Source organism: Ammodytes marinus, assembly GCF_949987685.1.
Source record: "Ammodytes marinus genome assembly, chromosome: 18".
In the NCBI taxonomy this organism is placed as follows: Eukaryota; Metazoa; Chordata; class Actinopteri; order Uranoscopiformes; family Ammodytidae; genus Ammodytes; species Ammodytes marinus.
Genome location: NC_137222.1, coordinates 16162923 through 16185802, shown reverse-complemented (window position 1 = coordinate 16185802; position 22880 = coordinate 16162923). Strand labels below are relative to the sequence as shown.

General features: G+C 42.4%; 1 protein-coding gene across 1 annotated transcript; it reads right to left on the bottom strand.

Moving 5' to 3' along the window:
• Positions 1-399: 399 nt before the first annotated feature.
• On the bottom strand, positions 400-20427 carry LOC307265193 (chondroitin sulfate proteoglycan 4-like). The gene is made up of 22 exons (XM_080046813.1): positions 20278-20427; positions 17335-17498; positions 15605-16708; positions 15037-15447; positions 14830-14951; positions 14100-14208; positions 12154-13482; positions 11713-11805; positions 10745-11242; positions 10438-10572; positions 9934-10119; positions 9664-9846; positions 9365-9541; positions 6957-7155; positions 6700-6831; positions 5592-5767; positions 5297-5492; positions 4899-5070; positions 4326-4647; positions 3782-3934; positions 2649-3230; positions 400-2123 (listed from the first exon to the last, which is right to left on the bottom strand). Exons 1-22 carry the CDS (start codon positions 20339-20341, stop codon positions 1029-1031), a joined length of 7602 nt encoding a protein of 2533 aa, XP_079902939.1. The 5' UTR covers positions 20342-20427; the 3' UTR covers positions 400-1028.
• Between the last annotated feature and the right edge of the window lie 2453 nt (positions 20428-22880).

The following is a 22880-nucleotide window of genomic DNA, read 5'->3' as shown; positions in this document are numbered from 1 at the left end:
GGAGGGGTTCATGTCATAAAAATATGTTGCATGCATTGATATAAACTAAAGCTAACAGTACATGTAGTCAGATACTGAAACAGTCACTATGGTCTACTGAAATAAATGGCTTTGAAGAAGTACCACATACATTCTGTACAGTTTCAACATTTTAGGCGAGGTGTTTGTTACCACTTGCATTACTCACTCACAGTTAAGTCTAATTTGTCTAAGTCTAGTAATCTAACTATTTTAACATCACCTGCAATAAACCCCAGTCTATGTTTCACTTCTTTGTTCGGTAACAATTCAGAAAATATAATACTGTGTAATATTCATCACAACTAAAGAGGTTAAAACCAGTGTCTTGAAGAATCAATCATTGGCTTTTGTATAAAGAGACCAGTGTTGGTTGTGCACATCGGGAAAGTTTTGCAAAAACAGGAAAATATGTGGAAATGACAATGGCAAACAGCTGCCTAATCAGTAATAATGGATTGTGTTTACTTTCAATCGTAGCGCACACCTCCTAGGTAACTGGGTAGACTTTTTCAGTATGTTGCCACTACAACAGAGATGTAGAAAGACAGACAAAAGGAGCGCTTCTTTTTTTGGTAGTGGGTGGAAAAAATATATCTGACAGGGAGTTATTTGGTGCAGTGGGAATCTTATAGTAGAAGATCAAACCTTGTTGAAAAAGGGTAAAAGCCATATTGATCCGGCTCATGCAGAGCAAACAGTAAACAAAAAACATTGCGGCACATAGGCTTCAGAGTCATCCTGACCTGTTCCAACAAGAGTGCCTTGGTGTTCACACGGTTCTGCTACAACAAAGACGTGTTCAGTTGAAGTTGGTTCAGTGAAATTAATTAAAAATAATGGCAATCGTACTTTTACTACTAAAAAAAAGCAAACATTTTCTTCAACAAATGTGCACAATTCTGTCCTCTTTTTTAAAAAGCTCATAATGTGCCTATAGATGTCCCCTGGAGGGTCCACACAAGCCATATACACCTTCAAGGCACAGTTGTCCTTTGAATATACTTCCATCAAACCCAGTACTGGTTGTCTTTGAGGGGTGGTGTAGGGGACCTAGAAACTCTCAGTAAGGTCTTGACACCTGGTACGGGGCTACCACAAGATATACTATGTCTCTCTCTACTGTTTCCACCTCTTATATTCCCATGTCCACCACCATAAGCTCCTCCACCAGCAGCAGCATCACATGGCCCCCAGAAGGTCATCCCGGGGGCCAGACTGCTCCTCCTAGGACTGATGGGGACCCTGGGTGAGGTGGGGTAGCCTGCGGGGCCCAGCAGCTGGGTGACCACCACAGTGGGCACGGCCACGCTCCTCTCCGCCCTGCCCAGGTAAGGGCTGCCCTCGCTGGGGGACATCACCGCCGCGATCTGCTGGAGGAGGAGCCGGGCCCGCTTCTCTTTGCGTCTGCGGAACACCACGATCAAAACCACCAGGATCACGATGAGAAGCAGACAGGACAGCAGAGGCAGGATGATGAGGAGAGGGTCCGCGGCCGGGCGAGGCAGGGGTTCAGTGTAGACCGGGCGTGTGTCGGGAGGCGGGTGGGCTGGACCGTTTTTGTCCCTTTTTGTTTTTGAAGGAGTGGCAAGACTGTCACCCTCTGCTGTCACGCTCACTGGTCTTCCTCCGTGACTCCGTGTGTGGTTCCCCCAGCGACTGTGTGTGTGTCTCAACTTGTGTTGCGTCCTGTTGTGGTTCTTGTGGGACGAAATGTGGGGAGTGACATCCACCACGGCCCCCCCTGCGACAGTAGTCTTATTATATGTCGGCTGACAGGTCGTGGCTTGATCGTGACTTACGCCGTCGGCTTTATTGGAGCCTCTAGGACCATGATGCATCTGGTGGTGGGGGAAAATGGTGAAGTGCAGCTCGCCCTTGGCCGGCTGGACGTTTCCCGCCTTGAGTAGGAAGACAAAGGAGTCGTTGAGGGGCGTGGCAGGAGCGTGGCCATGAGCTGTGGTGGTGAGAGGTGAATAGTCCTGGTGGAGCTGGTTGTTGTCACTGTCGCTGAGAGTCTCCTCGATGGCGACGCGGCCTTGCACCACGTCTCTGAAGGTAAAAGATGTCAGGACCTCTGAGGCTCGGGAAGGGTCAGAGGTTATCTGCATACAGAGACAGTACAGGGAGAGTGAACTGATACATATTAGATGATTAAATGACGTACAGAATAGCTTAAGAGCAATTTAAGGAATGTAAAATAATGGCTACCTGTAAAGGAACTTAAAACTTTGACTGAGAACAATAATATCAATAATATTATCGTCAGTACTACTCTCAACATCAGTATCCTACCACCTTTCAATGTTGTGGTAACTGTCATGTGCAATATTTTATATTTAACTTATTTTGTATTCTTTGTTTTTGTGTCTGTAATTTTTGAGCAACCTGGAAAATAATTTCCTTCTGCATGAATTAAAATTGGAGTCAGCGATATTGAAAAATGCTTGTTGCCAAATAATGTTTTGTCAAGATCAGTGAATATCTCGTCACGATCCACTTCCTGTAAACATATTGTGTGTGTGTGCTGAAAAAAGAAATCCAGTGTTAATACACAGCCTAGGCTGCAAAAACACCAGTATGGCATTTTCTTCTGAGCATTATCAAAAGCCTACCATGAACAGCTGTACCTTGACTAGTTTTCCATGTTTGGGTGGGGACAGAACCTCGAAGACCGGGTCGGCTCTGCTGATTCTAGCCAGCTCAGAGGCATCCATCATGGCTTTCCCCAGTTTGACAGCGATACCACTGGGCACGCGTACTTGCTCCCTCAGGTAGATCAGAGGCCTCACTGTTACCTTCACCATCTGTGCTGTAACATTTCCATAGTCAACACCGTGGGATGAGGCTGACGCTGACACCTGAAAGCTGTCTTCTGATTCGCTGAAATCGGTCATATGGTAGACAACACTACCAAACTGCAGCTCTTCATGGTGAAAGGTCGTGACCTCTTGGTCATTGATAGCAATGCGTCCGTGGCGAGGGGGTGTGGTGACTGTGTAGGTGATGTTGGCCGGGCTGTGACTGTTGGTTTGAGCTGCAAGCTGGTCGGTTGTCAGGACAACAGCGGTCTTGCCTTGAACCAGGGACAGGCCAGTGTTGTTCACCATGGAGACGGAGGGCTTTATCACCTCCAAGCTAAACAGTCTGTAGAGTGGACCGTGGTGGCCGTCGGTTATGTTGAAGTAGAAAACACCTGCTGAGGGCTCACCCTGACAGGAAAAATAAAAGAAACTTGAGTAGACATTAAAAATAGCCCTTCTCTCTGCAGCATTATCAAACAGCGATGATGACTTCGATAACATTATGACATGCTCAAGCATGTCAGATCTCAAGCAGGTTTTAAATCACTAAAATAGGATTTCAACACCCACCCAAAAGTGTGGAAATAAAATGCCCCTGAAAAGGAACAATACATTGAAGAAGCCAAAGACCTAATAGTAGCACAGTAGACTTTAAGATGCTTTGGATTTTAGAGCAGCTATGCTTCTAAACCAGGCCTAATTTATATTTTTCCAGCCTAAAGTTGGACATTGAAAAACTGCTCTGATTTGTAGGACCAGAACTTTTTATATCTTTGGTGACCCCTAGTGACTGGATCAAAACACATTTGTTCTTCAGGGACCACCATCAACTGTTGATATATAATTTAATAATCATATGAAAAAATGTCACACTCCTGGAAATATGCCCAACCATTCAAGAGAAAAACAAAACAAAGAATCGGAGCAGTAAAGTCTACCTTTGCATACTGAGTGTTCACCTGTTGAGTAAAGTGCAGCCGGCCGTGGTTGATGTCGTACTGGGTGAAGGAGGTGACTGGCTCTGGTCTCTCCCCCAGCGTCAGGTAGCCGTTGTTGGGCTTACTGAGGACAAGGTAGTGCAGCTCCTCTGGAGGGGTGTCATGGTCCTCCACCTGGACATTGACAGGTTTGTATTTTAGTGAGTCTAAGAGGAATTGTTCACCCAAAGTAGACATTCGTATTGAATTATTGTTGACGCTCTCAAAAACATAGAAAGCTGTTTAATTTTTCACAGTGGATGTGGAAAACTTATCCTTTATCCCAAATATTATATGTATAAAAGTTGGTGGTAGAATTACACTTGATATCACCATCCCTGTTATTATTGCCACTTCATGATTTTTGATGCTTTATGCATCTGAGGAATACTGTGGATTCTGATCCCCTAATGCCATCAATAAAAATGTTGCATCAGTTATCCATAATTGTAAAATTGTTATACTTATGCTAGCTGTAGATAGTTCTGTGGATCACCAGAAAAAACAATTCTTAACACTGGCCCACCTGCAGATTATCCGGTCCAAGTACTACTCTCTCCCCCACCACAACCTTCATGTTGGGTGCTCTGCTCCTGATGAGCGGTGGCTGGTCGTTGACCGGTGTCACTGTGATGTTGAACGTCTCTGTAGATGAGGCTGAATAGAGAGGGGAGGAGGAATCAGAGGACAAAGCAGACATGGAGGAAGACACAGAGGAAGAGGAGGAAAGATCCAGAGGAGCCACCCAGGCCCGGAAAGTAAAGCTGTCGCTGGTCGTCTCCGAGTCGTCGTGGATGTACGTGAGGCCAAACTTGTTCAGGGTAGCCTGGGAGAAATCAGGTTGGCTCCTGAGAAAAGAAACATTTATACTGAGTACTAATTATTGTGGTCAATTAGTGTTAATAGTTTGTTGTGAATGTTTCTGTTGTGAATTTTAAACAAGCGCAAATATAACAAATCCTCTTTTTGACGATTTATACAGGTTCCACTGCAGTGTCTGTGTTTTTGTGTTGAAATGATGTATTTATGTCTTCCTTTGACTCATATTGATTATATTTTTTATTTCACTTATTGAAACACTTAGAACGGAGCCTAGCACCTGTCGAGGTCGTGTCCTTGTATAGACAGAGACCCGTGGCGGGGCAGGGAAATCACTCTGTACAGGATGTGGTGGTCTTTCCGGTGGGCCTCGGGAACCTTCGCGAGGAGATTTGAGGCATCGAGTTCAGAGCTGTCAATCTTCACCCTGCCTCCCTCGGCCACCACAGCACCTTAGGGACAGATACAAAAACCTCCATTGGTCCTCCTGAACTAATATTGTTCCTGGTGCAAGTATTTATCCAGCTTCATATTTCCATAGATTTCCATAAACCACAACATACATGTCATAAATTCACATTGGCCATACCCGAGGCATACCCACAATGTTGTACCGAGAGGGAGAATGCAATATATTTAAAAGATATATTTTTGCCCAGACATAGTCACACATACTACCTGCATTGTTGAGTAGTCTGGTCTTGCGTTGGGTGTTGTTGTGATGTCCATTGGCCTGATTGGAGATTAAAATGGTAAATTTGTGTGGAGGAAGGAATGCAGGTGGAGAGGACACTGTGAACGAGAAAGAGTCTGCAGCCGACCATCCCACTGACTGTGGCTTGTTCTGATCGTAAAAGACAACTCTGTCATTCACCTGAGAGACAGAGAAGAAGAAATGAGGAGAGAGAAAGGTAAGCATTTTGTATTGAGGTAAACTACATTCCTGCTTTGGTCAAGAATCAAGAATCCCTACCATGCCTTGTGTGAATGTGGAAATGTTTCGGGTAGAGTTGTCGGGCATATGTTGGACCAGGCGACCCAGTGTAGGGGGATCGGTCACTGCAAACACCACAGAGAGGTTCCTGTTGATGTCCAGGAGGTCGTTGGTTATGGCTTTAAGCTCCTGCTCAGAGATTGGTTTCATAGAGCCTTTGAAAAAAGAAGAAGAAAAAGAAGTGCTTTATTAATCTCTTTCTGCTTGTGACAATTGGAGCGATTCAAAAAACAAATCCAGTCAACAGTACGTGAGACATTGTATATAAAGTGAATAGAAGCATTTTTAGTTATACCCTAGAAGCAATAGTCTAACTAACATGAATGTATAATGAATTTCAGTAGCCCAAATAAGGCAGAGTTCCCACTCAGTGCTGTTATGTCTGAGGACATCTCACATTACCCACCTGTGATTTCGCCCAGAGGTTATCTACTGGCCTACAGGAGTCTTTGTCAATCATAATTCACACTGTATCTGAAGGCATACATTATAAATTGTATCATGTCATAGAAAATAATGTATTGTGATACCAATAAAGTCACAAGTTAATTTTATTAATCACCTTAACTCATTTATATTGTTGAAGTCAACAACTACTATAAATTATTAATGTTTCCATACTTGGCATATACCAGAGTATAACTCCTTCACCTATTTAACCTTGACCCAGAGAGACTACTGATAAGTGTGTATGTTTAGAACCACTTGACCTCTTGAATAAAGTGGAAAGTGGCACTATCAGCTTGGCACTGACTGAGCCCAGACGTAATGCAATGTAATGTGTTTGTGTAGGCAGTAACGTATCGCAGCTTAGACTGCTGATGCCACCCAGTGCCATAGTTATATAACTGCATTTGGATAGATTTCCTTTGTCCTACTGTATTTCATCTTATGAACGAGGAGGAATACATCTCAAACTATTAAACACTTTCAACAGGAAAAAAATTGGGGAAATAAAAGTGCTAGATTAACAGGCTGGTTTCACCGGGTTCACCAGTGTGGATATGAAAGCAAAGAGATGCCTAGGACCATATACTTTAGTGAAGGGTGTTGAACTAGGTTTCTCATTATACAACCCTAACCCTACCTGGGTAGACCTCCATTGGATGGTTTCTCTGCAATTTGAGGACCAGAGAGTGGGCTGTTGTGCTGAAGATCTGGCGAGGAGCAAAGTTCACACCGTCATTCACCTGGAAGTGAAAGCCACCCGACAAAGCACCTACACAAGAACAGAGTCGACATTAAGAAAGAAAATGTTTTTTTCCTTCATTTATTCCAGACCCATCTGACTTATCTGCTAGTCTAAATGTCTACAAAATGATACAAATATCTAAATATACTCACCACTGTGCACAAACAACAGTTGTCCAGTTTGTATGTGATTCTGGGTGAAGTTCAGTATGTGTCTGGAGGGGGCGCTCTTCAGGGCCAGGTGGCCGTTACTGGGTGGTGTTACGACAAACTCCAGCCCCTCGGATGGAGTGTCTGAATCCTCTGCACTAAGATCGGCTATGGTGATTTCTGTCACTGAATCCACCCATGCCTGAGTAAACAAAAGGAGGTATGGAAGGAAAGATAGTAAGGCAATTAATCTATTTTTTAAAGAATAGTTTGAATGAATGAATGCATTAATTAATTAATTTATTTATTGCTTTGTTGCAAAGAGTTAGGTAAGAATAACTTTCTTTGCCCATGTCCGTGGCCAAAGATGAAGCTATAGGCAGCAGACAATTCGTTTAGCTCAGAATGGAGACTAGAAACGGATAGCCCTAGCCCGGCTTGGTCAACGAAAAAATAAAGCCTACCAGCACCTCTAACGTTGACTGATTATAGCTTTTGATTTAATTTGTTTAATGTTTAGCCAATAGAAATGAAGAAACAAATTGTTGTGTTTTTACAAGTTGCAAGCGAGGATTTCGTCGGACAAGGCCTCTGAATGGGTTTTTTAATTTGAGAAACTCTGATCATGTACAGTATCTCACAAAAGTGAGTACACCCCTCACATTTCTTCAAATATTTCATTATATCTTTTCATGGGACAACACTGAAGAAATGACACTTTGATACAATGTAAAGTAGTCAGTGTACAGCTTGTATAACAGTGTAAATTTACTGTTGCCTCAAAATAACTCGACACACAGCCATTATTGTCTAAAGTGCTGGCAACAAAAGTGAGTACACCCCTAAGAAAAAATGTCCAAATTGGGCCCAAAGTGTCAATATTTTGTGTTGCAACCATTATTTTCCAGCACTGCCTTAACCCTCTTGCACATGGAGATCACCAGAGCTTCACAGGTTGCCACTGGAATCCTCTTACACCCTTTCATGACAGCATCACAAAGCTGTTGGATATTAGAGACCTTGCGCTCCTCCATCTCCCATTTTAAGAAGCCCCAAAGATGCTCAATAGGGTTTGGGTTTGGAGACATGTTTGGCCAGTCAATCACCTTTACCCTCAGCTTCTGTAGCAAGCCAGTGGTCGTCTTGGAGGTGTGTTTGGGGTCGTTATCATATTGCAGTACTGCCCTGCGGCCCAGTTCCCGAAAGGAGGGGATCATGCTCTGCTTCAGTATGTCACAGTACATGTTAGCATTCAATGAACTGTAGATCCCCAGTGCTGGCAGCACTCATGCAGCCCCAGACCATGACACTCCAACCACCATGCTTGACTCTAGGCAAGACACACTTTTCTTTGTACTCCTCACCTGGTTGCCACCCCATACACTTAACACCATCTGAACCAAATAAGTTTATCTTTGTCTCATCAGACCACAGGACATGGTTACAGTCATCCATGTCTGTAGTCTGATTGTCTTCAGCAAAATTTGTGTGGGGTTTCTTGTGCATCATCTTTAGAATAGGCTTCCTTCTGGGACAACAGCCATGCAGACCAGTATGATGCAGAGTGCGGCGTATGGTCTGAGCACTGACAGGTTGACCCCCCACCCCTTCAAGACCTGCAGCAATGCTGGCAGCACTCATACGTCTATTTTCCAAAGCCAACCTCTGGATATGACGCTGAGCATGTGCACTGAACCTTCGTAAACTGGGACGCAGGGAAGTATTGCAACATGATAACGACCCCAAACACACCTCCAGGACGACCACTGCCTTGCTACAGAAGCTGAGGGTAAAGGTTATGGACTGGCCAAGCATGTCTCTAGACCTAAACCCTATTGCGCATCTTTGGGGCATCCTCAAACGGAAGGTGGAGGAGCACAAGGACTCTAATATCGACCAGCTCCGTGATGCTGTCATGAATGAGTGTAAGAGGATTCCAGTGGCAACCTGTGAAGCTCTGGTGAACTCCATGCCCAAGAGGGTTAAGGCAGTGCTGGAAAATAATGGTTGCAACACAAAATATTGACACTTTGGGCCCAATTTGGACATTTTCACTTAGGGGTGTACTCACTTTTGTTGCCTGCAGTTTAAACATTAATGGCTCTGTGTCGAGTTATTTTGAGGGGACAATAAATTTACACTGTTATACAAGCTGTACACTGACTACTTTACATTGTATCAAAGTGTCATTTCTTCAGTATTGTCCCATGGAAAGATATAATGAAATAGTTGAAGAAAAGTGAGGGGTGTACTCACTTTTGTGAGATACTGTATGTTTCTTATATTTATTTGCTCAAAAACCTAAGCAGAAGGGATCAGTAATTAAATATTCAGCCTCTCTTTAGACTCCTTCATTTGGTCTGACAATAATCATAATCCAATGGGTGTATATTGTCACCCTCCCCCCTTACCTTCAGACCCTTGTTGGTGGTAACAACAGGAGTCTCATCATTGACAGGTGTGACATTGATGTGAGCTGTGCAGGGCAAACTGTGCTTCCTGATTTCTGTCTGATTGGCCACAATAGTAAAGTTGTCTCTCAGTGTGTCGCTGCCGTCGTGGATATAGGAGATGTACTCACGTTCAACCTGGAAACAGAAACGAGGTGGAGGAGATTCCAATAGAGATGGATTCTAACATGGATGGTGCTGATCAAATAATAACTCCATATCACTTCCATATATTTTTGTGTATGTATGCCCAGTCAAACCTCAGTGTGAGTGAAAGCAGTGATGGGCATCCCCGGGATCCGACTATGCTCCAAGTGTCCGTGCCGTGGTGGAACGACGACCTGGTACAAGAAGTTCATCCCTGAGAAGTGATGATTGGCCACCTGGATGATGTCAGAGGTTAGGGGCAGCGACGAGCCCTCATCAAGGGTCAAGTCAGACACCTGCAGGATCAACCAATAGATGATGGAAATGACCTTGGTAAGACGTTGCATCTCACTGTCATAAACATCTAGACACACTTTCTGTACCAGTAGAGGGAGCAGCATAGGGATGATATCGATGTCCAGCCTGATAGGTCCGGCTTTTGTGACCCCGTTGGTCGCCTCCAAAAGAACAGAGTCGTTGGTGATTCCTGCAGCCTGCTGATGGTAAGTGATCAGTCCCTGGTTGAGGTCCTCCTGTGTGAAGGAGTTTGTTGGCTGTCCTCTGATGGCCTGCATGGAGCAATAGAGAAGATACACCCAGAAGTGATGTTTTTGTTTGACACTAACCAGAACGGTTTCAACCATTCAGAAGAAATCTTGTGTTGGTTAAGGACCCCCTGGCTCATAGTTAGGAGCTTGTCAAAAAAATAGGCTCCCAGAACTTTAAGCCCTATCCGCCTAACCCTATGTACAAAACCTGCCCAGCACCAAAGCAAACAAACGGTTTGCAGGCAGCTGGCGAACATACTGGAGAATCTTCATCTTCTGAGTGACTCCACTCAGTCAACTCTAAATCTAAAAGGAAAATTGGTTAAATATTGGATGTACTTGATAGAGGTGCTGCTTTTCTCCATTGTTGTTCTGGTGCTTGTCATTGGGGGAAGACTTCTGAAGCAGGCCCAGGGGGGAAGGACTTTGGACAGTAAAAACTATTTCTGAGGGCTGGCTGTCTTCATGAACCACCTGTTCAAACAGAAAAGTACATGTTTGGAAATGATATGGAATATTTCAAATGCAATACAAGCCTCACTATTAAGTAACAAGGTGATATATTTGAATCAAACACAGGCTGGAGAGTTACAACCCGGGTTCAGTAATAAATTAATCATATACCGTATAATGTGAATTGGCTTACCTCCAAGTGCTCCCTGCTTATGGAGACATTCTCTCCCTCTCTAACCACCACTGGACTGTTACTTATGACCATTGGCGGCCTCTGGTGACTCTCCAGGTAGATTTTTATTGGTACTCCAATGTCCAGCTGTACCTCCCTCCTCCCTTTGTTAATGGGTCTCTCTGAGCTCTTCTCCCTTACTCTTGCCGTGACATTGAACCCATCTGACAACTCATGGCTGCTGTCGTGGTGATACGCCAGGCGTCCCGCTACCAGATCCCCCTGGGTGAATAATGAAATTGCATCTGCTTCTGTTACAGTCTCGCGATCTCCATCGTTAAAGCAGAGCACGCCGTGTTTGGGTGGAAGGAAGACGGCGTATGTCAATTCCTGCGGGTCTCGAATGTCAAGGTTGCTGAAGATGCTGAGGTGAGCAGAGGTCAAAGTCGTGACCCCACCTCGCTGGACAGCCAGGCCTGTGTTGTTCTCAGTCTGAAGGTAAGGATCCTGGGCCATCACCTGCACCAGCCAGTCACACAACAGAAACGAAAATTAATTGTTCACAGCAGCAGTCAGTAAATGTGTAACTTACTTTACATCACTAGGTTTACTTGTTTTCACACTAAAAATCCTGTACGATAATTCATCTCCACCAAATCATTCGTAGGAGCCATAATTCACACAATGTAAACTACTAATAAATAATAGAAAAGTATTAATATGAAGATTCCAACTTGAAAAATCAAAGTGGATTTTATTTTTTACTACACATCCTGCATGCCTTTTTATATTTTTAACAGTTTTTTTGAGGTGGGTTTTTTGCTCACCTTCTATTTTTACATGTTGTCTGTATTTGGTTATTTCAATGGCTAATCAACATAATTGTAATTATTGAAAGTGAAGTTGATCAACGCTAATTGGTTTCCTTTAAAATATGAATACATTCATAAAACCATTAAATGCATGAAGTGTTAAGACACTACACATACCTCCAGCAGAGTTGAAACATAATGTTTCCCATCTGATATGAAAATCACGAACCGCCCGAAGCTCACTCCTCTGTGGACAAACAACACCTTTTTCTGAGAGGCGAGAAGATAGAAAACCGAAAAATTACAATGAATCTGAAAAATATTATTTGTGCAGTATTGTGCAAACTATTGAGCAGGGAATTTTCAATATGCACAGTGAGATGATAGAAAATTCCTTGCATCTCTGACATTTTTGTCTTAAGCAAACTTTTTGCCCCAAATCCGTGTGTAGTCATTTGTAAGCATACAATCTAGTTTCCTTGTTCAAGAGGATTTCTCCTGGCCAGATGTTGAACATCATGACACAAAAAAATCTTGAAACTAAAGCCGAAAATCCATATACCTTTGAGTTAAGTTCAACCAACTATTCTACCACCTGGATGTCCAAATTGTGCTAACCTGCTCGAGATCCCGCTGTGTGAACTGGTACAGCTTGTGACTGGTATCGCTGGCCAGCACCAGCTCTCCCATGGGAATCCCCCTCCGCGTGTACACCAACCAACTGTCCTCAAAGTCAGAATCATCGTCCCTGTAACGGAGGTCATTCAACGTCACCAGCCTCTGCCCATCGCGGGCTACATGGAAGACCTTATCCACAACCCTGACTGGTTTCTGATCATTGACGAGCTGCACAGAGATATTAAAGGTGTGTTCACTTGGGTTTCTATCCTTTTTCTTGCTGGTGTACTTGTAGGTTGTGTAAACCATAATTTCAAAAGTGAAAGAATCCTGTTTGGTTTCGCTGTCATCGTGGACGTACATGACCCTCTCCTCATGGATATCCTGATTTGTGAATGTCACAATGTTGTCGTTGATGGAAGTCGAGTTGGAGAGGTTGATTCTCCTTATTTGCCCGTGCCTTGGGCTCGCTGTGACACTGTAGTGGACCTCCCGGTTACTTGCTGTGTGAGCGAACAGCATATCTTTGTCGATGACTTTACTTCCTCCTTCTAGGATTGAAAGACCTTTGTTTATGACTCTGATCACGGATGACCCGGCTTTAATGTTGATTCTAAAGTCATACGTTGTTGAGTTGGCATGTGTAGAAAACACTTGAAAGCTGAAGATGTCTCTTGTGTCGTCTTGCAGCCTGTTGAGCAGCTCGTACTTTACCAGGCCATCTGTGATATTCTTTTGGCTTAAGATTGAATTCCTTCGTAGAACGTTGTTGTTGAGAAAGAGCTGTCCTTTCTTTGGTGCTGTTAGGAGCCTGAAGTAGAGTTCGCTCTCATTGAGTTTAACACCTTTAGAAATCACATGGAGGTCCTCTGGAGTGACAGCAATAGTCTGAACACCATTGACCTCCATTCTGCTGCGTGTGACCTTGAATTGGATCCAGCGTACCACAATGAGGAAGACAACCTCCTCTGTAGCCAGGGAACCAACGCTGATTTTACATTTGAAGCGATCTGTGATGTTGTTCTGAGTCTGAAGGCCATGGTAAGTGTTCACGTATCGGATCCGTTCTTTTTCTAAAAGCTTCTGAGTGAAGGAAGTTGTTGGTTTCCAGTCGCCACTTGAGTGCAGCCGCTGAAGCTCACCGAACTGTGGAAACTCTGTAACGTCAAAGCGGATTTCTGCTGCCTGGTCTGCCACATTTACTTGCACTGCAAGATGAACGCCTGTGATGATGGAAGCCCCACCTTGGTTTACCTCCAGTCCGGTGTTATTCACCAGTTTGTGTTCAAGTGGCACTGCCATAATCCTCAGAACTACTGTGTTGCTCATCTGTGGAAAGGGAAGGGAGAATGGAAACAACAGAAGATAGCATTTAAGACACAAATAGGTTAAGAAGGGAGGAGAGAAGGCAACAAGAGATGAGCAAAGAAAAACTGTTCCTGTTGGAGCATATGGTTAATCAAGCCTAGCCTATACAGTTATCGATACTTGGCAACATGTGAAATGTGTGCCATGTGCAAAGAAAAAAACAATAATCTACAAGCCAACAAGACCTTGAGTGTACAGCCATGCTAGCTGCTCTGTAAGGACATGGACACAGCGTTGCTCTGAGCTGAATGCTAACATCAGCATGCTCACAATGACAATAGAAACATATCCTCCACCATTTGAGTTGTAATGTATGTAAGCATGTGAACATTTGTTAGTTAGCACTAAACACAAAGAACGACAGCTAATGGGAATTCCATTGGCTTTTAGTACTGGTACTAAATCCCATGAATGTCCACAGATATTTCAGTCTGAACCAAAGTCATGTACCAACCAACTATCGACATTGCCATCCCTAAAGCCACTTGCCTGGCTAGAAAAATCTCTAACCTAATATATCATAGTCTTTATGTTACGTATGGGTTTTTGTTTCTTTGGTAAGCTAATACATTATTTACCTTCTGCCCGTCGCTGACCCTAAGTCCCAGCCTGGAGGTGGGGACCCCAGAGTGGACAAAGCTGATTTTACCATCCTCCAGATCATTCAAGGAGAACAAGTTAACAGCCCTGCAAGATACATGCAAGATACATACATACTGTTAACTCCAGTATTCTGTTCTCTGTCCTACTCTGCTCATTTGTATGATGCTGCAAAAGGAGAGTTGTGATCAAGATTGCCTACAGAACAATTAAGTGGTCCCACCATTTTGTTCATGGTAAACTGACCACTTGAGGTTCAAAGATCTGGAGCAAAAATAGGAGATGCTTGTTTTATAAGATACAAATCTGTTCACTGCTTGAGTTTAGTTACCAGAGTAACATTATGAATAAATCAGGCCACTTCATAAGTACATATTTATGATATTTATCTATTTATTTGTGGCACTTATCTTCATTCAAATGTGATTTTTCATTGAATATTTTGTTTTAATATGAATCAGGACGTCATAATTTTAACATTTAACATCATCAGCTTCCATGTGTCTCTGAAACACCTTCTGTCAAAACCCTTTTGAGGCATCTTTCCTTTTCCAGAGTTGCTATATAAATATACTGTATGTACTGTATATGTATGTTAGTATATAAACACACACAAAGAGCCACACTCAACAACAAAAAAAACCTCCATGACTGGTTAGAAGAAGAGATGCAACTGTATTGTAAATCCTCACGAGCCATAGCACAAACCTGCCAGTATAATCCTGGTGCTCAAAGTGTCCCACCTCAGTGTGGAGGTTTCCCAGGGAGCCAAACATCAGCTCTGCGGGACTGCTGTCAGGGTCCGACACCCTCAGCACATCTGTTGTAAGCTGGGGACATTGTGGTTGTATTATTTACACATGTTATACTTAACACACACAAATACATTCCACCAGGGCATTCTGTTATACCAACCCGTCGTTTAGAGTTCTCCAGCAAAGTGAAAAGGTTTCCCTCCGGCAGGCTGAGCACAGGGGCATCATTAACAGGAGTAATGCTGATATCAAACCGGTGCAGGCGGTTTCCCTTCAGAGACACAGGAAGCCCCTTCTTATTGGTGGAGAAGACTGAAAACATGAAGAAGTCCTCCTCGCCCTCTGACCCACCGTGAACATACATCACCCGGCCCTGCCAAAGGTCCAGCATACTGAATGTGCGTTCGATCTCTTCTGCTCCTATTGTGATAATCCTTTCCTGTCCTTTGCCCAGCAACTCCTCAGGGTCTGGTGTGAGGTCTAGCCGGAGCTGGCCGTGGACAGGCTGGCCCTCAATGCGGAACATCAACTGAGAGGGATGAATACCCAATGTCTTGAAATCCAGATTCACCTGGAAGGGAGTAAAAACAGAAACATACGGTGCTGTCATTATTATGATTATGAAAACGACATAACTCCAGATTATTTCTATCGACATTTATGTATAGAAAAACACACTGTCGAATGAAAACTAGAAGAACAGATCAGCAGGAGACAACCAGTCCTACCTTGATGTGTTTGGGCTCAAGTGGTGCCCGACCTCCCTCTGCTACCTCTAGCTTTCTCAGTAACAAAAAGTTAAGATTCTTCTTATTGTCGGTAATTGATTGTGTAGTTGTAACACGAAACTCTGGACGATCTGTTGGGAAGGCGATGGTCACTGCATCTGCAGCTTGCCCTGTTTTGCAGCCCACAGTAATGTCCTTGGTGACGGTAGCATGAGGTAGGCCTGTTCTTAGGGTGTTCACCCTCATTTCTCGAAGGCAGCCTTTAAAGGAGCCTCCTCCGCCAGGCATAGCAGACTTCAGCCCAGCTCGCCTTGCCTGTCCCCGGGCCTCTATGTCCAACCCTCCTAGGAACAGAGGCCCTTTCAGCTGGATGTCCTGCAGCTCCAGATTCAGGTTGGCTTTGATTATTTTCTCACCCACCTTCAGCTGGACACTGTGGGTCAGCAGGTGCAGCTGGATGGGGTACCAGGTATAGTTGTTGTGGACATGTATTTGAGAATTCAACTCAATCTTACTCCCATGTTCTTTTCCTACCGTTGCAACCAGCTGACCATCTCTGATCTCTATGGCAACAAAACATCCCTGGTTGCCAGAGCTATACAGGACTATGCCATCCTCTTTTCTTGCAGAAGGGTGCAATTCACATTCAAACACCCCCTCCTGGAGCACCTCCCAGGGCGGGAGAGAGACACATGCTTTAGAGCTGAAAAAACTGACAGAATCTTCTTGCGTTGCAGAAAACTGCGGACTACAGCCCCGAGATACCTCGTGGACGCTCTTGTACCCAGAATAGGGCCTTAGGCTTGACAGCAGGTTATGTTCATTGAACACGACTTCATCTACGCAACCTCTAAACCCGATGGAGATGTTGAGTACATTTGGGTGGTTCAGTCCGGGTGCCCCGCCAACAAAAAGCCCGTCTTCAACACTGAGCTCCAGATCTGGTCCTGGCATACGGAGGCTGGAGTGAGAGTTTCGGTCCACGGTCATGGTGACATTATGGCGGTCATGGGTCAGCTCCATAGAGTGCCAGGCCTGGTCCCTGAGATGGAGGCCCTTTTCTGAGCACAGTGAACGCTCACCTGAGCCCAGGTCCAGACGTACCTGACACATGAAGGGGGAGGAAGAGAGGTGAATTAGTGAGGGAATGAGGGATACATGGTGGTAACCACTAGAGATGAAATGCATTGTCTTCATATGTTTCCATGCCAGAACACAAAGTTTAATTAGTTAAAAAAAGGTTTGCAAGATAAGCAAAATACATAAAGCAGGCATATCACATTGATGAGATGTTAAGTTGAAAACAGAATCAAGAGAGTTTATCACTGTGGATCAAAAGATTATTCCTCTCTCTTATAAGCAATGCCTTGCCATAAACGTGCCTGGCATTTTCATTAAAGTATTGCAGCCTTCTCTCTTAAAGCTGGTCATGAAGGAACTTGTTCTGAAACTAATCCAGTGCCAGGGGGTTCTTTTTTCTTCTTCGCGTAACCCAACACCAAGTACTGTGAGCTCAGTATTCTCTCTGGTTTTCAGGATGGTGAGTGCCAATACATATAAGCTAATATGACCCAAGGGACACATTTTATCTCTTATTTGAGGGTGTGGGGGGGATCTCTACGTTGCAGCCTCTGCAGAGGTTTAGGGTTGACTCATTTCTATGGTATCCATGAAATGAATCATGTCAGTTGCTTTTGACAAGTGCCATCCTACTATGTGATTTAGCTTACCTGCAGGCGCCCAGATATCATCTCCAGCAGCAAGAAGTCTCTGCGTCCAGCTGCTAAAAACAGCAGCCCCGTCTGACTGGAGGTTCGAAATCGTACATGAAGTAACGTCTGAATTGAGGCCTCCACTGTCCGCAGGTGGATGTAGCCATCACCGTAGAACGACACTACAATGATGAAATAGGAGGCATTGGCCTTAGCTTTTGTCAGATCAAGTCGTTTGCCAAAAATAAAGATAATAAAATTACATTCGCAGTTACACATAAACATCTACCAAAAACCAAACACATTAAGTGAACATTTAGTGACAAAAAGCCTTTTCCAAGCAAAGACTATTCCATTAGTTTGTTCTGACTGGTCTGTCAATGTGGTGTCTATTCTGCACTTTAGACCTTCTAACCAAATTCAATTAATGACAACTAATGCATTTTGGAGCAGGTCAACCTTAAATGTACTGATGCTAATTACACTTCACTGTTGACCTAATTGGCAGATAGTACATTTTTCACAGCACATGTAGTGAACCAACGGTCCACATGAATAAAAAGGTTTAAAGGACAACAAATGAAATTCATTCTTGACCATGATATCGTAACTGTATGCCAGATATAATTATTATATATAGTTGGTAACAAATAAGGTATTTACACGTTGTTACTACATTTCTAAAATCATGTAGTTTTCGTGGCTAAAAATGTAAGAAGCATTTCCACTGCTTTCACATTTTTTTTCATTTGGCATACTTTCGTCTGCACTGATTTACTCATTTCATTATAGGGTGTTATAATTGAAGAGTTACATGATGGGAATGTACCAAGCCTCCCTATCTCTATCTATGAATGTGTGTTTGTGCACAATCAGTGGAAATGAACAGGAATAATTTATTTTAAATGATTCAAATGAAAAACCAGATCCAAAAAACACATACATTGTAAATAGTTTTACACAACATACTCTTCATACTCTTCTTCAGTTATTTTAACTAAAAAAAGTTATTTTAACTAAAAAAAGTTAAGAAGTGTGAGGGTGAGAAAAACCAAATACGACACATTTTATGAAGTAATTACTCAGGCATATGCTGTGTAGAGCTCACAAATTCGGCGGTGTAATTAAGTGTAAGCCTATACTATATACTCCCACATCAAACGGAATAAAGTCAGTCAGCAAAAAAAACGACTTCTGCCTGAAGGAAAAATCATAACCATTTGTACATAGTGCTCAGGCTGTAAAGAAGAATGTATTCTTGCCGGCGGTTAAAACACCTGCCGAGTTGGCCAACATTTCTGATTTATTTTAATTAATATTAAGGGAGTACAGTTTACCGTTTCAGTTGACCAACAGTGACTATAGTTTAAGCTTTTTTTAGGAAGCTTTTGTGGCTAATATTAGGAAAAGTCGTCTTGGTTAACATCCATTAAGAAAAAATAAGTACAAAATTACTTTTAATACCAAAACAATGGAACAATTATTATATTTTACATCTGTTCTACTGAATGCATATATTTTATTATCATTGTATGCCTGAATTGGTCAAATTTTTCGTAATGGCTGATTGTTATATTGCATACTGTAATATATTTTTACATGCATGTTGCTCAAACTGATGTTTAGACCCACCTACATTTTGTTGTATTGTAACCTACTATCTATGATTGTAACCTGTTACTGTGCAATGATAATAAAGTGAATCTAATCTAATCTAATCTTATTTAAATCATTAAATGCACTGCTTGCAAAATATAACGTTTAATAACAAGGCTATTATTATGGTCTGTAAGACTGTTCCCATTGGGAAGTACTCAGTCAGCATGCCAACCCAGCATGCCGCTCTGCATAAAGCCTATAAGCCTGCTGTTAGTATAACCCATGTCTGTCCATCTATTTCTAATCTGCCTCTATGATACCAGTGAACATTGGATTATTGTTAATCTTCCTACAGTCACAGACACACCTCTAATGTCTTCAAGGAGACAAATTAAATACAATTTAAACATGACCCATGATTAATTTGTATGAGACAATGCAGTAGGCCCTGAAATGTGCAACAAACCTTTTTAGAAAAATCATTTGATATATTTGATTTGATCAGACCTGTTGATTGCAAAATTGTCCACTCAGACAGCTCTGGAAGGCTTTTCAAAACTAAGTGAAGTGTAAAATGAACTGCTGTGCGTAGAAACACTGGGGAAAGGCTCATGTTTACAGCAGTTAAATATATGGATTTAGCTGTGTGTAAATAAAAAAATGTTTGGGTGCAGAGCAAAGCCAAACGTATTAATGATGACACCATTTTGTCATAAAGCACTGTTTACATCACTATGTAATCGATATTGTCCATTGAAAGTTCCATTTAGTCCGGGCCTAGGCTTAATCCATGTCTGCGGAACTGGCCCTATATGAAATCAAGGTTTAAACTATCAAAGAGAACATCTGGTGAACAGACTGACCTCTTAGGAACCATTGCTCCTGTGCAATACAAGCACTTTGGGATTAGGGTGCTTTACAAATTAAAAAATATATACTTACCTGCCAGCATCCAAACACAATTGAATCCAGTATCAAGCAGTTTATTGACATCTGTCTACAGAAAATATCATACTGGATTCAATATTAAGATGCTAACTGTCTCAGACACATTTGAACTGTGCAAACAGCAAAACGTTGTTTACAACATTACTCAACTCCTGTGTCAGCTCATTAAAATATGATAGGATTCACTTAAGGATAACAACCAAAGCTTGTGTGTGCATGTAAAAAGTAAGCTTAAATCAGCACTAACCAAGATTAAAACCATTATTTTGACATGCTCTTTTTAACAGCTCTACACCAGTTTTATTATATAAATGCATCACATCCTTCAACAATGATGTTGGAGAATAACTGTTCTCTGTTTGCAACTCCTGCATCTCACAGTCAGGTTAGTTTCTCTCCTGTCCAATGTCTTACCTCCATAAACGTGTCCTGTGGAAATCAGCAGGAGCAGAAAGAGATCAGCCACAAAGCTCCCCATTGTAAGTCAGGCCTTCAAAATCTAACTTGGATTGAGTCAAGAGCAACATCTGGCTGATTGCTTGCTTCCTTTACTGCTCTGCATGTCTTTTCTCACCACTGGCCACTTCCTAACAGCCTCTACTTGCTCTGCTGTATGGCTTTGGCTTACAGCCTTGCAACATTTTTTTTACCTGTGCATGCAAGCAGAGCTCCACCCTCTGATCCTCCCCTCTGCTGTTGTAGAGTAGAGCTTAGTACTAGATGGTGAACACTAGGGGGAGGTGTCATAACACCTAAAGAGACAGAAAGGATCATAGAAAAAAAGAAAAGAGGAAAATATGTGCAAATGTTTCATGATGATTGCATCTTTACTTGCCAAGTGAGATCATGTGCGATTTTTAAATGCCATTTTTATTTTATTTTTTAAACCTTTATTTATACAGGTATATCCCATTGAGACCAAAGACTCGTTTGCAAGGGAGACCTGTTTTCCTTTCCCACATTACCATTCACATACCGATAGCAGGCTAACTATCGACATTCACACGAGGCAAGGTGGGTGAAGTGTCTTGCCTAAGGACACAACAACTATGACACAGGTGGCAGGGCAGGAATCGAAACTCCAACCCTTCGATCATCGGCCGACCCGCTCTACCAACTGAGCCACAGTCGCCCACGAACTCTGAGTTAACTGTTATTAATAGTTTCACCTGTCAACTCCAAATGTGGCATCCTGACTGAACAGCTACAATTCTTCCGGTAGACCAACTTCTCTCTGATTAACTGATGCTCCAACATGCCTTATATGTTTTTTTTAAATCATTGGAAAGGTGTATCACAGATTAAATGAGGTTCAATGCAAATATACAGAAAATCCTCCTGACTTGGCCATAACAAAGTTACTCTGTGAGTAAATACAGTAGTACTCAAACCTAACACTACCTAACACACACTATGTATTGTAGTGATTCATACATTTTAACTTTAATAAGCTTAATAATTTTATCATTTGTCTTTTGTCTGTTGGCCTTTCTAAACAATATTGAAGAAAAAAGCGGCCTGGACCAACATCAATAAAGGTTAACACCTACAATGAACACAACCTTCTGATATACTGGCTATATGTCCAGTGTGTATCATCCTTCTCATAACATCTAAAATATGCGTAGATGATGAGAATCGGTGATGTGGCATTGTACCCCACACCCATCAATCTGAATAGCTAACCTAAAAAGAAAAATTAACAAACAAAAGAGTCTGACATTTTCAGCTTTAATCATAAATTCCCAGCATTTTAACTCAAAGTACATTTAGGGATTTTTAATGATTCTAAAAATAGTCAAAAGTATCCCCTGAAAAAGGTAATCAGTTACAGTAACAATAGTGTCCGCAATAAGTTACTTCTAACCCCTCGTGAAGAGAAAGCACCCACTGAATTGAACTGGACAGGATTGAGATGAATTGACCATGCAGACAGGGACAGAGAGAGAGAAAAAAATGAGAGACAGAGGAAGAGAATGTATGAAAAGAAAACATTGAAGGGAAGAATGGGAAGGAACAAAATGTGCAAAACAGAAGAGAGAGAGCGAAAGCCAGAGAGGAAGTAAAATGGAACGAGAGGTCAAAGGAGGGAAATGGTCAGTGGCTGATTGAGGTAAAGTGGAAGTTTGGGTGTGATTGTTCAAACTGCAGGACACACTCCCTAGTCTGTATCCTGGACAACTCCCACACTCTCGCCTAGCACCACACACACACACACACACACACACACACACACACACACACACACACACAAACACACACTGAAACGTTCGCTGCAGCTCCAGAGAGTTTGGTCCATTAAACTGTTGGAAGAAAACACATAAGGTCTTTTATTCGTTGGCTAATTCAAACTCGGATTGGTTTAGCACTTGAGAGGAGAGCCCGCTTTAAGGTTTGAGTTCCCAGGATGTTGAATAATGGACTCTGCAGCCTGGTTTCTTATTGGGTCACACCCAAAATAGGTCACAGGTCAGCTGGCGACGGCTCCCCTCATGACGAGAGTGGTGGTGTGTTTTAATGAGCTTGGATCCCACGCTGAGAGAATTAACGCCATGTCTTTTGGGCTGGAAAAGTCTTTTTAAAGTATTTCTTCAACCCTTAAGCTAAACTAACAGACAAATGAATTATTCTTTTTAGTGCATCAGGACCCATTGGCACCTTCATTTCTGATGCTAAATGCTAATTATTTTCCTCTCCCTTCAAACAAAAAAAAATGTCATCACATGTATTATTAATGTATTTAGCCACACACTACACACTACATTTACTAAACTGGCTAGCTAAATCCCTTTAAACTCCAAATGATATTGTATTAGCTGTTGGTGCTATTTTGAGAACTATAGTAAGAAATAAAGGCCACAGTATTTTGCTCCAACACATAATCTTCAAAGGCACATTTTTATTTTTTCTCCTAACGTTTTGAAAATAATTTCTACTGGCTATGATGCCATTTTTTGAAGCTATAAATGAAATATAAATATAGCCGACACAAACATTTACAATGCAATGAAGAAATA

What these genes read in the sequence shown, in the direction of transcription:
- LOC307265193 (XM_080046813.1), bottom strand. Translation starts at nt 20,341, where the DNA reads ATGGGGAGCTTTGTGGCTGATCTCTTTCTGCTCCTGCTGATTTCCACA. An exon ending in ATGTTTCAACTCTGCTGGAG is followed by an intron (nt 11,243 to 11,712) that starts GTATGTGTAGTG and finishes TGGCTGGTGCAG; the next exon opens with GTGATGGCCCAGGATCCTTA. An exon ending in CTGCTTTCACTCACACTGAG is followed by an intron (nt 9,542 to 9,663) that starts GTTTGACTGGGC and finishes TTCTGTTTCCAG; the next exon opens with GTTGAACGTGAGTACATCTC.